Source organism: Clavelina lepadiformis, chromosome 1, assembly GCF_947623445.1.
Source record: "Clavelina lepadiformis chromosome 1, kaClaLepa1.1, whole genome shotgun sequence".
Lineage (NCBI taxonomy): Eukaryota > Metazoa > Chordata > Ascidiacea > Aplousobranchia > Clavelinidae > Clavelina > Clavelina lepadiformis.
In genome coordinates this window covers 7,631,691-7,644,089 of record NC_135240.1, presented here as the reverse complement: position 1 = coordinate 7,644,089, position 12,399 = coordinate 7,631,691, and the positions used below count along the sequence as shown (strand labels likewise).

Below are 12,399 nucleotides of genomic sequence, written 5' to 3'. Positions count from 1 at the left end.
CAAGAAATGTATTTGTACACTGTTTCTAATTCGAACCAACTCATGTCACTTACTCGTCGGCAAAGATAACTCTTTCCTCTTCCTGGTCACCTCTTTTAATCCTCACTTTGTACCGGTTTGCCTTCCTCACTGACGTCCAGCGAACCGTGAACTTTGATGACGTAATACTAGTGTTCACAATCTCGATTTTTTCCGGTTGAAATAGTTCTACAAATTTACAAATAACATCGTATGCTTTGAAACCTACTTTAATGAACCATTTGCGCTAAACAATAGGTTTTGCTAAAACAACAGCGAAACACAAGGTATAATATGGCATCCACTTGAAAGCGTGAAAGTAAGGCGAAAAACTACTTGTAAATTGATAAATTGTCTTTTCCACGCCGCTCGTTCTGTCGTTCTTTGAAATCACGGTGACCTTGTATCGCGTGCCATCTTCTAGACCAGACAGGGTCGTCTGAGTCTGACCATTTTCAATAGAAATGTTATAACCCCGGGCATAGGACCTGATAGACATCAAATAACATTTCACCACAACATATGCTCACTGGTGTTAGCCTAATCCATTACGTAGCTCACAACACACATATTGCTTTCAATTTTTAATCTTCTAAAGCTTCTTTGTTAGATTAAGACCAAGGGTTTCAAGTTGAAATTTCTCGTTATGTTAATTGAAACTCTACAATGGCATAACACACTGCACTATGATGTCATAATGCGCCGCATGGGCGACCGGATCCCATTGGATGAAGAATCGGTCGTGCTTCACTGACAGTTGCGTCACACGAAGATTTCCAACGGCAGAAAGTTCTGGAAGACATTAAAGTTTAATAAAACGACGATAAGTCACATACGATCGGCAAATGTCATATAAGTTTAAGCTTTAGTTCTTCCCAAGTTCAATCCCAAACTCATATCATCACTTACTGTTCTTTTGCTGTAACATACAGCATAAACATTACTTGCAAAAGGTAGCAATGTAATCTTACCAACATCTTAAGTATTTTAATAATCTAAAGTATTTCTACTCGAAAAACGAAATGAGTGGCCTATTTGCAAACTGACTCCACAAAACACCTCACTTGTAATCACTCGCACCACGTTCTTCGAGCTCCTCACGTGGTTGTTCGACGCCACCACACTGATCGTATACTTTGTGTTTGGAACGAGTCTTTTGATCGCCACCTGTGACAACAACTTGCTTTAACATAAGTGAGGGTTAAGTTAGACTTGTAACCTCAACCTAAGTTGCCTAGTTTTTTGCGCTCGCTTAATTTGAAATCGTTGCCTCTGTGTGAGGCATTTCCTTCCAAATCATTGCTTTCGTCGAAAACAAAACGGTCATTGCTTAAATGACAACATGGCAGGCTAGTGTAATCTCTAGTTTGCCAGAATGATGATTATTTGTGTCAACTCATTGACTAAAAGTTAACAGTACACAACTAACTAACGTCAGTCGATCGGGTGTTAGCGATAGTTGGTCGGCTGCTGACACCAAAGCGGTTCTCCGGAAATATGCTAACTTCGTAGTAAGTTGCCTTCGTTACAGGAAGCCAAACCAGCTGCAGGGAATTGTTAAGAAGAGAAGTAATGTCGACTGAAATCGGTTTTTCCAACTCTGTAGTAAAATGGATACATTAACAATACAAAATACTTGAAAATATTCAAAAATTTCATATTTCTCGAACCCAAAGGCGTTAGACAAACCTGTCCCAAGTTACTTAACAATGTACCATTTATACATCAAAATTAACAAACAGCAGGGATGCAATCGATGATTTTTACAAAATTGGCCTATTTTTAGCAATTATTTAATTTCCATAAATACCCAACCTGTAAATGTTTGAATGTTCACCGGAATGCTGTCAGTGTTTTCATTAAGCGCCTGCAAAATTACTTTATACTTCGTTCCTGGTTCTAATCTCGTTAACATTAAGCTGGATGACGTCACGTTGACGTAATATCCGCCATCGGACTGCGCAAAGACGTCGTTTTCAACCGGATTTTCCCCCAACTCTTTGCACTTAATAAACCTTCCGGATTCACTATCCACTTCGGTCTCCTCACGCCGAACTCTTTTTGTTCGAAATCTCCTGAAAGTTCGGTTCGGTAACATGGCATCAGTATATTTGGTTTTGCGACAATTCAAACCCGAACAACCGAAACTCGACATTTATAACCCTCTAACACTCTGACCTTCTAACCTTATAACCTAAAAATTTTGGGTTAGAATTGTGGGTTTGAATTGTTACGATAAAGTACGTTTAGTGCATGTTTTATGGTTTACCTTTGGCAACCACTAAAATATTTTACAAGATCGCAACTTTCGAAGACTAACTGTTAATTTTTTGCTGTAGCTGCAATAGTACAAATTTTGAGATGTCGTTGGAAAGTTTAAGGGAGTGTTTTGGTCCCTTAAGAATTAATTATATTTAAATATACATACAAATATAAATTATAATTTAAATATACACAAATATACATTGTATTTACACATCATAAATTGAGGTCTATTTGTGTGACATCACTATCATGTTATGCCACACAAAAACAATTATGAGCTATAAAAAGGTATACTCCACTACAAGTCTGTCTTTACTTCGAGCAACTGACATCGTGTACCGCATGACTACTTACCCCATTGGGCTCCCGCGTCGTCGTCGCGTTAAGCTGAGGTTCCCTACGTCAATGACGTGATCCAGTAAATCGGGAGGCACCAGGGAAGCGTTTGGAGATGACTGACCATATATGGGCATGATGACGAGGCTGAAAAAGTGAATCCGTTAGAATCCGCTACAACCAGGAGTAAAAAGAAAAATATTAAGAAGGAAACAAGCGGCCAGGCGTATGGAGAGGTATAGACATAGGAAAGCCGTACACATGAGAACAATCTCCGAAAATAACAAAAACAAGAGTAAAAGAGTAACCACTAAGATGAAAGAAAAACAACTTCACACAAGCAAGACAGTAAGAGGAGACAGCTCTATAGCTTTTAAGCGAAAAAAACACATACAAAGACTATACAAGTGTTCATTAAATATTCAAACTAGTGAATTTCGGAGAAACCACCGAATACTTTCACCTGTACACGTCGGCACCAGGAACCGGCCTCCAGTCAAGTTTCAGTTTTTTGTCGCTGACATCAGAAAATAAAAAACGTTGAGGTTGAGCCATTTCTGGAAAAGTCATTTTTCAGTAATTTACAACACAGTGACTCTCCGCTCAGTGTGAGTGAGTGCCTTCTATCACAACAATTCATAGCTAAATGGTCCGTAAGTTTAGATTTTTTGCTATGGTTTATAACTTATGGATATGTGGGATAACTTAGTCCGTAAAGATTTACTTGTTTCAATGTTAAAACAATTTACAATTTATTTGCTGTACTTACTTGTGTAAACAACGAGTTCAGAAACTCGACTTTTAGTGTTCGGGTTGGAAGCAAACATCCAAATATGGTAGGCCTGGTTATCAATTCGATTTTCGAATAATTTTCGAGGTTCGTTTGCAATTTCGTCAAATCTTTCGGGGGGCGACGAATCATCCACATAAGGTTTAATGGCTAAGCTGAAAATCAATAATTATTTATTAGTCTGTATATTTCGAAAAAGTATTGAAGAAATTAATTTTATACTTCATAAAAATATACTTGGTCAAGGGAATTAATTCAATATGAATAAAATATGATACGAAATTCAATATGATAAAATTAAGAAAGGAACGGACAAAGAGAAACTGAAACTATAGTTCTTTAAATGAAATTTCTAGTGCTCTGATCAAATTGTCATGTTTGGTCATACGAGTCGGTTTGCTATGAGATACGACAGGGTGAGAACAGTGGATATAAGGTTTGTCTCATGAACCATAAACAGAAGAATATAAACTCAGACATGAAAGCTGAAACACTTTTTTTCATTTTTCGCTATACGTGTGGAAATATTTAACATCATTGTAGCGTTCCAGAAACATTACACGTTGCAAAAATAATCTTGATCTAAATATCATAATATACGCATAGGCATAAAGGTAAGACGTCAGTCGACATGATATATGTATTGTACTTTGTACTGTGCTGAACTGTACTGTTTATACTATATTGTAAAATTACTGAGTAGTAGTTTTGGGGAAATCCCATGCTGGAAAGAAATTGGATGCGACATAAAAATGTGACTCTTAAAGAAGCGTGTAAATTCTCTATTTATAAGTTAAATTAAGTTGAAAATAATTTTTAATTTTTCACATTTTGTAAATGAAGGTTTTAACTCAACAAATACTCATCATATAACCTCCGTCGTAACTCGTAACGCTTAATATATCAAAAGGATGTGACGTTTCATTTACCGAAAGTCCTTTCTTCCTTCCACATCGGACCAAGTAAGCAAAATCGTGCTCTCTGTGACGTCGGCAACCACGAAGTCAATTGGAGTCGGCAGTTCTAAATACACGAATTTTTCTGGCTTTAAAGAGCAACAAGCACCAGTTTAAGTATAAGACCATAAGTGATATAAAACCACTTGCGTAACAAGGCATCCAGTGCCGGATCTTTTCCGTTAATTTCGCTGATAAATTTTTGCACTGATTCAGTTTTAAAAGATGTGTTTTTAAAAAGATTTTTAATTTGTTTTTGTAATTCAAAAGTTAAAAACATAAAAAGCGACAGTTTAAGCAAATCGTGCAGTATTTGAACAAAAACAGAAGAAAATGTAAAAAACTGCAAAACTGTAAAAAACTGAAAACTGCAAAACTGCAAAACTGCAAAGCAATAGGCCTAAACGTTCGTATCCGGTGAGCATTTTGGTGTCCTGACACAAACAACTGCCTTAGATAACCAGCACATGGAACATTAAATAAATTAAATAATTCCAAGTAAAAAATGAAAACCAGCAATGGCAAAATAATACTTAAATTTGATTTATAACATCAATTCGAAAACATGCAGACGTCATCACAAACCATAATTCCAAAACGTCAAAACCACGAAGTAAAACTCACCCGTGAAAGATCTGGTCTTCCTAGGAACGCTGTGTGTGTATCTGTTCCTCGCTTCGATGCTGATCTCGTAGTAAGTGTTGGGAGTGAGTTGATCGAGGGTGATCTCGGGAATTGTGACGTTTCTGAAGTGGGAAATTTGCCCTGTAAGGAAACGCTTGATGAGAAAATTGAAAATAATATGTCAGTATTGGTCGTCATAGTTGTAACAAAGTGCTTATATTTATTCGTATTTTAGAAAATTTTCTGGTGTAAGATTGATAAATGAAATGAATTGCAATGTTTTCAACGTATATAAGCCTGCATATCTGCCACGTAAAGAAATCAATTATCGGACAAATTTAGAATTTAATTAAATTTAGTTTAGGCCAAAAAATTTCAATACCTAAATTAACATTTTATGCTGCATAAATAATTAATTAAAGAACACTTGATCATCTCAAATTCTAATAACATGAATTTCATGGCTTAAACGTACCAATTTTTTTATCAAGATCTACAAAAATAATTAATGGATCGTAAAAGTTTAATGAGAAATTTCGTGCGTTCACTAATACGCGATATTTAGTGATCTTAAAATACAAGATCGATGTTTGATAGAAAGCCATATAGTTTGAACAATCTCCCATTTTATTCAAACATCATGTTCCGCCAGATGTAGAGTGTTCTGACAGACCTCAACGACCCTTTCGTATGCATGTTACGCAATGCTTGCTGTGAAATGTTGAGTAAACATTTTCTCATTAGTGGGTAAAATTAGAGTTAATACGTTACGGAATGTTGTAATAGTATAGCCTACATATCTTTTGTAGAAATAGATTCAATACAAAAGGTTGAAGACAAAGTTACGTGCAATGTTCATGCGTATCCGTAGCTTTCAATGGAATTGAGAAGCCTGTGGTGTTGAAACGGTTAAGAAGCAATCGAGATTGAAGCTAAAGCGTTCTCACTTACATATTTTTTACCCTTTCAACTGATAATTATTATCAACCAATGTTACTGTATCAACGGGGTAGAAAAACATTAAATATCATATAAACTGAAAAACAAAAAGTGCCTACTTTTCATTCTTGTGCTTTTTGCCACGAAAGTGACATTGTAGTAACCGGCTTTATCCACCAAACTCCACTGCACGAGCATGCTATTGGTCGTTAGTTTATCGGGAACAACTTCCAAAAGCGGCGGGCTCGAAAGGAGGGTGAATACGGTCGTTTGAACAGAAAAGCTCTGGGTGTTTTTGTTGCGAGCTAAATAGAAGTTATGTTACAAGTTAATAACACAAATTGTTCAAACATGAACCACCTATAAGTGAAGCACATTTTTCAATACGAAACGCAACAATTTATTTCATCTAATCAGTTGTTTTTGTTGTTTTTACCTCAAAAAACATGAGCTAATAAATTTTCGTCATAACAACCTGTAAGTGTAAAAGTGTAATTGGTTGTCGGCTCCAATCTCAGTAACGTGAGGAAGTTCTCCGTGACGTTAACGCTTCTAACAAAGATAGAATTCTTTAGGCCCCGCACTTTGGCGTCGGGAAGTGGGGTATAAGCCACGTCGAGCTGATAGTACAATGAACTTTTGACCTTATCCCAGGACAACGCGAGAGAGTACGCGTTGACACTTGCTGGGATGAATTTAAAACCTTGAGGAGTGTTTAGTTCTGTTGAAAAAAATCGAAATGAAGAAAATATCAAAAGGCTTGTAATTGCATTGTTATCAATATATGGATTACGCAATTACACACAAAAAAACAATTATGCGTTGTGTATAAATGCATAGTATGACTTAACTGAACATTGCAAGATACAATAGAACAGCAGTAAAGTTAAAAAAAGAATTTACGAATCACAACCCAAATTAATATTGATGATGATGATGATAGTTCAATATTTCACCAACTTGTAAATTTCTTCATCAAACTTGGGTTACTTCGAACCTCGCTGCTCCCAGACACAACAACAATCTCGTATTCGGTCGCTGGCAGCATGTTGCTCAAGTTCACCTCGTTTGACGTCACGCGACCTTGACCTATGACCGTGCTGGGGAGCTGGCTTTCACCTGATTAATAAAACAAAGAATTCTTTTGTTTTTAGTTTTTGTACTTTTATAACAAGATATCATTATGAGTAATATAAGATTATATTAATCTTTTCGTTTTAATTTAGTTGTATGTGAGCATGTCAGTTGCTTGTGAAATATTGTTTAAAGCAAAATGAACGACATCTTATAATTTATAAAAAAAAGTAATAATCAATACCCCAATGCTGAAAAAAGGTAAACAATGTTATTTTAAGACTGCAAGGTCTCTGAACCTTCTTTTAAAGCTCGTTCGATGTCGTCAAAATCTAGATCGCACTGCAAGTGAGGCAGTTTGACCTTCTCATGTCGGTATGTCCAATACTTTGAGACACTTTTATATTTCGTCGACAGAGTGGTGGGTGCCGCACTGGTGGTTGACATAATTTGACCTAAATCAATAGCACAACGTCATTGAAGCTGAGCAAACTGCCTTTTACTTAATCTATGGATTCTTAATCTATACCGACCTGACCAGGAAGATCACTAAGAAAATTTATCTTTGTATAAATTCATAACTTTTGAATAATAAAAGCATAAATTAAATATCTAGAATCAACAATATAATACTGCATAGGTACGTAGATAAAAAGAAATCGTAGCACCGAGTAGAACAACATTCACCTTTCCTCTCAGTCCGGCCAACACCGCTGCAATCGTAGACAAGAAGCAGATAAGAGGTCGCGCTAGGAACACGTGACCAAGAGAGCCTCATGGAGCCGTTAGTCGTATCCTGATCGGTCGCGGTTAAGTTTAGAGGTTGCGAGAGCCCTTTTAGAAAATACACATTGAGATTTCGTTGATGGAAAAGTCAATAAATCTAGCGAAATTTGGCTTTGAAACTGATAATCGACAAAAAATATTAACGCAAATGACCAACTAAAAAATAGAGAACTTACGTGTAAACTGTTCGACAGTTGTGGGTAAACTATCGCTGTCGTAGACTTTGCTGTTCCTCGCGTTCACAACAATTTTGTACAGCGTCCCGGGAGTTAGGTTAGATAGCTTGGTGAAGGCGCCATAAACGGTACCGTTCCCGGACAGATTAGGGTTCAAAGGCTTCACGGCTACGTCATACCAAACGGCTCCCCGAATCACCTCCCATCGCACGATAAAAGATGTATCCTGTACGCTTGCCTTGTCCACGTTTAGAAGTTGAATCTGTTCTAAGCCTGTAATATTCGTTGGATTTTGACAGAAGTTTTGATAATAATCCCCGCACGAGCATTGAAGTGATCGTTTTACAATTTGAATGGTTGCTGCACGCGAGCACAAGTTTCTTATCACGAATCACTTTTACACCGATTACCAAGGATAAAATTTGGGAAATGCAAAAGATATTTTTGTTTACAATTATACAATTTCTTCTACTTACGGGTGAGAAATTCTATCTCTTGGGCTAAGCTATCAGTGTTATCGTTGAGGGCGAAAATTTGAAGCAAGTACATCTTAGCGCTCATGAGATGTTCAAGGAGATGTCCCACACCGTCTACTACGAAATTCTACGAGCAAAAAAAACAGAGTTCTAATGTTTATTGTCGCTTAGACCTACAGCAAAGAAGACGCAGTTAAATAAAAGGAAGTTTGTTTTATAATACGACAAAATACATAGATGGTCATACTAACAAAAGAACACCGCTTAAGCTTCCGTGCATTTCATACGACGCCAAGATCTTCCACAAAGCATAACATCAACGATTGCGTTATCAAGTTCCGTTATGATTCTTACAAATATTCATAAACATGCACATGATATGCGGACGATAAGACTTGTAAAAACTAATAAGACATAAATTATGCTTCTATAGTACAATAGAAAGATGTTCTCAGCATCTTCCAAAATGAAACAGTGCAATAGAAGACATACTTTAAATTCTTGTCTACACTAACCAATATACAAACCCAGTTGCATATACACTACATACAAAAGTTACATATACTGCCAAATCATACCATATACTGTCTTTTTCCGTTTTCGTAGTACTGAAAACGTGTTATATTAAATACCATTACCAACACATGGTAAACATTATCGACCGAAGCACATTTTCAGTGCTGATTAAATTTCAAGCCTATTTTTCAAAACAAACATTAGTACTTTTAGTTTAATTTACATGCAAAAACTCTTTGTGGATCGACAGCCGTTTCAAAAGCTGATTTTTAAAATAGAAACTCTATGGCGTAAAAAATTTGAGAGATCACTATACATCAAAATGTTTTCATGCATGACTGATTACATGGGCACTGGATATGGTTTTAATCACGCCATACACTTTCCAATTGTCCATGGACTATGCGAAGGTTTCTCAACCAGGACTTTCTCCAGCTCCACGAGCAGATGCCTCACTAGTGAGCTATAGCGTAGTAGCAGGGGAAGACGAGACAAAGCAGGACAAAGTTGTGAAAAATTTGCGCTCACGCATTTGCGCTTGTTGTGAAAAATTAGCAGCGCGAAGGTCACTACACATGCAGTAGTGAAGAAAAAAATGTTTTGCAATCAACAATCTACATTTTTTTATTAATGTGCAGGGGGCCACGAGCCATGAAAGGTTGAGATCCACTGGACTAAGCAATTAACCATATGGTGAAAAGCTTCGTCGTGTATATGGGAGCCGTAACATCTTTTAAAAATCGATCGCCTACTTGTTCTAGTCATGCATCAAACGTATAACCATGACGCATGTTGTAGATTACCTTAACCACTTGCTGGTTGTTGAAGTCGCGCAAGATCAGTCGGTACTGAAGTGCGCCAGGTACTGGTTCCCATTGGGCGTACACGGTCTGTTCGGTCACATTTTTAATTGTGATGTTCGATGTACTCGGTAATTCTACATCAACAAAAAACCTGTTTACACGAGACTGGGAAATCGGTAAACATGTGTTAATTTTCGGCGTTTTATTTTAGTCATTACATCATTTTCCTTTGTACGGGAAATGTTAGAGAAAATTTTTGGAAAATTTTGGCAACTCTGGAGTGTTTTAGTAAAATTCGTGCCTTTAGTTGAAATCTAAATATCTAACTTGTGAAATATTCTTGAATTGAAATAAGTGGGCTCGAGGCTCGTTCATTGAATGCTTGAAGTGTGATTTTGTACTTTGTCGCAGGCCGCAATTCGTTAAAGTGGGCGGACATATCGGTGATATTCTTCTTGTTGATTTCCTGTTGAAAAAAAATTCATGTCCAAAGTTTGATTTTACCTAAACGACAGTTGTCGCACGATTTCGTTATTTGCCGAATTTTTAACTGAGCCAAATTCAGTTGATAAAAATTTCTTCATACTGCCCACGCGCGGTTATTACCAAATGCATCGCCCTGAAGAACGTAACTTACGGCAGAGACACAGTTATCAGCCGAAAACTCATACGTGTTTTAAGACTTACGTAAGTGTCGTCAACTTTATCGAATCCGTAAAGTTGAACAATGTAATAAGTAGCGTATTGGGAGACGTCCCACTGCACCTTGAACATATTGCTGCTTACGTTGGAGATTTCAAGATTTTCAGGCCGGTCCAACCCTAAATCATATAAGAGTTAAAAGTAAATGCTCGAAATCTTAAATCGTTCCCTTTTGCAAAGTGCAGATTCAGGAAAGGGGGCGCATAAAGAGGCGCGCATTGAAGACCTAACAACGTGTAGGTTGTTTAATTCCAAAAAATACAATAAAAACTGTTTTTCTAATTTCGTCAAAAGCTCTTTATCTTTTAGTTCTAGCGAACTTTTCAATCTCAACATTAATCATCGACCGAAACAAGAAGAGAAATTAAACTTAATTTCAGTAACGCACTGGTGATTAGTTCTCTTTCCACCACCGGACCAGTCTGTTCGCCATTGACGGTAGTTACGGTCACTTTGTATGAATACCCCGGACTAAGACCCCGGATAAGAGTTGACTCCTCTTCAATAAAACCGACTCCTTCAACGCGAGGATCAGCTGGATCGATTTCAACCTGAGAAGACAAAGGAAGAACTGAAGAAATAAAAGAAAACAGGAAGAACTGGAACAAGAAAAGTAGTATATGCACTAGTAGGTTGCAAATAATTGTTTTATTTAGAACAGCGTGGTCCAACTTCTTTTCATCGCGGGCCAAAATCAGAAAATTTTTTTATCTTGCGGGCCAATGTTTTTAAATTAGAACTGAAGAAATGTGAAATTAGAACTGAAAAACAATGTGATATTGATATTAGAACTGAAATTAGAATAGTACAAAATTTAGCTATTAAATGCTGATCAATGTGACATCTGCGGTCGAGGTTCTTCCTCGACAATAGCGACTATCAAAGCTGACTATCAGTTCGCGGGCCAAAAAATCGGTGCTCGCGGGCCAACTTTGGCCCGCGGGCCTGCAGTTGGACCACGCTGATTTAGAACGAGCAAGTTTATGTTGCGAAAGAAACATACAATTTGGATGCAAAAATAAACGTCGAAATCATCAAACGTCGGCATGCGTTTGGTCTCCCAACAACGTTACAAGTACACGTTAAAGTTTCACATTATAAAAAAGGCCAAAAAGTCGGATTGAAAAAGACACATGGAAACCAAACGAGCATTTAAACCCATTACTAATTTGTCGTTGTGCTTAACAGCAAGTTTAAAAAGAAGCAACTGGTCAAAAAATTTCCTACCTGGTAAAACAGAGCCTTTGGTGTTGGGTGCCACGTGATCAAGGCCTGTGATGACGTCAGGTTATATCCTGGAATATCTAAACCGATGACACCAGCTGGGACTAAAAATAGATATTAATCCGATGTTTAGTTCTGAAAATATTTTTTCCGAGCTCTCAGTTTTATTAATAAATAATAACAATCTACGTCACAAAGCCTATTAATTATTATCTAACGAACGTCAAAATTTCGTTTAATTTGCACGAAACATAATAAGTTCATAAAATATGCATCGTAATTTCAGACCCCACCGGAAAATGGGTCTACAACGCTTTATAACCAATTTCCATACATGATAATATCCCGCATGACATATACTAGGCTATGTCGAATGTTATCCGGAAACTGTGCAATGCTTATGGTTGGGAGTTTGATTTTATTTGGGATATTATCATCGAGAAAAATGCTTCATGCAAATGGGGAAGTCCCTTAAAAATTTACCTTCCGAGCTTCCTTGGCACTTCCAAGAACCCGGACCTGCAAAATACAATGTTTTGATGAAACACACAATAAATGACAAATAAAGTGGTTTTGCAAAGTGGAATCTGTGATCACAAGCTTTACTTTTAACGTTTGTGATGTTTTTGTAAAAGAAAGTAGAAAAGAAACGAAGTTTTCGACCATTCAAAGTAATAGAGAAATCAGGTCAAAAATTAAAGTTCATCAACACAT

General features: G+C 37.0%; 1 protein-coding gene across 8 annotated transcripts in view; it reads right to left on the bottom strand.

Annotated features, from left to right (window-relative positions):
- Nucleotides 1-12,399, bottom strand: part of LOC143465242 (uncharacterized) — a 45,316-nt gene that overhangs the window by 31,894 nt on the left and 1,023 nt on the right. For 7 of the 8 annotated variants that reach the window (XR_013118597.1, XR_013118598.1, XM_076963489.1 and 4 more), the window contains exons 4-28: nucleotides 12,169-12,204; nucleotides 11,689-11,789; nucleotides 10,850-11,012; nucleotides 10,447-10,580; nucleotides 10,087-10,225; nucleotides 9,760-9,893; nucleotides 9,019-9,048; nucleotides 8,441-8,567; nucleotides 7,965-8,237; nucleotides 7,690-7,836; nucleotides 7,302-7,457; nucleotides 6,889-7,047; nucleotides 6,404-6,649; nucleotides 6,048-6,233; nucleotides 4,990-5,130; nucleotides 4,339-4,432; nucleotides 3,389-3,564; nucleotides 3,083-3,176; nucleotides 2,638-2,766; nucleotides 1,834-2,093; nucleotides 1,452-1,618; nucleotides 1,083-1,185; nucleotides 699-810; nucleotides 355-506; nucleotides 54-207 (exon numbers count right to left, since the gene is read on the bottom strand). Coding sequence is in view for 6 of the 8 variants with exons in the window: in XM_076963489.1 (XP_076819604.1) it covers nucleotides 54-207; nucleotides 355-506; nucleotides 699-810; nucleotides 1,083-1,185; nucleotides 1,452-1,618; nucleotides 1,834-2,093; nucleotides 2,638-2,766; nucleotides 3,083-3,176; nucleotides 3,389-3,564; nucleotides 4,339-4,432; nucleotides 4,990-5,130; nucleotides 6,048-6,233; nucleotides 6,404-6,649; nucleotides 6,889-7,047; nucleotides 7,302-7,457; nucleotides 7,690-7,836; nucleotides 7,965-8,237; nucleotides 8,441-8,567; nucleotides 9,019-9,048; nucleotides 9,760-9,893; nucleotides 10,087-10,225; nucleotides 10,447-10,580; nucleotides 10,850-11,012; nucleotides 11,689-11,789; nucleotides 12,169-12,204 (3,613 nt within the window). In the remaining 2 variants the exon portion in view is untranslated. The remainder of the gene's footprint in view (nucleotides 1-53; nucleotides 208-354; nucleotides 507-698; nucleotides 811-1,082; nucleotides 1,186-1,451; nucleotides 1,619-1,833; nucleotides 2,094-2,637; nucleotides 2,767-3,082; nucleotides 3,177-3,388; nucleotides 3,565-4,338; nucleotides 4,433-4,989; nucleotides 5,131-6,047; nucleotides 6,234-6,403; nucleotides 6,650-6,888; nucleotides 7,048-7,301; nucleotides 7,458-7,689; nucleotides 7,837-7,964; nucleotides 8,238-8,440; nucleotides 8,568-9,018; nucleotides 9,049-9,759; nucleotides 9,894-10,086; nucleotides 10,226-10,446; nucleotides 10,581-10,849; nucleotides 11,013-11,688; nucleotides 11,790-12,168; nucleotides 12,205-12,399) is intronic. The other variant, XM_076963447.1, reaches the window with a different exon arrangement.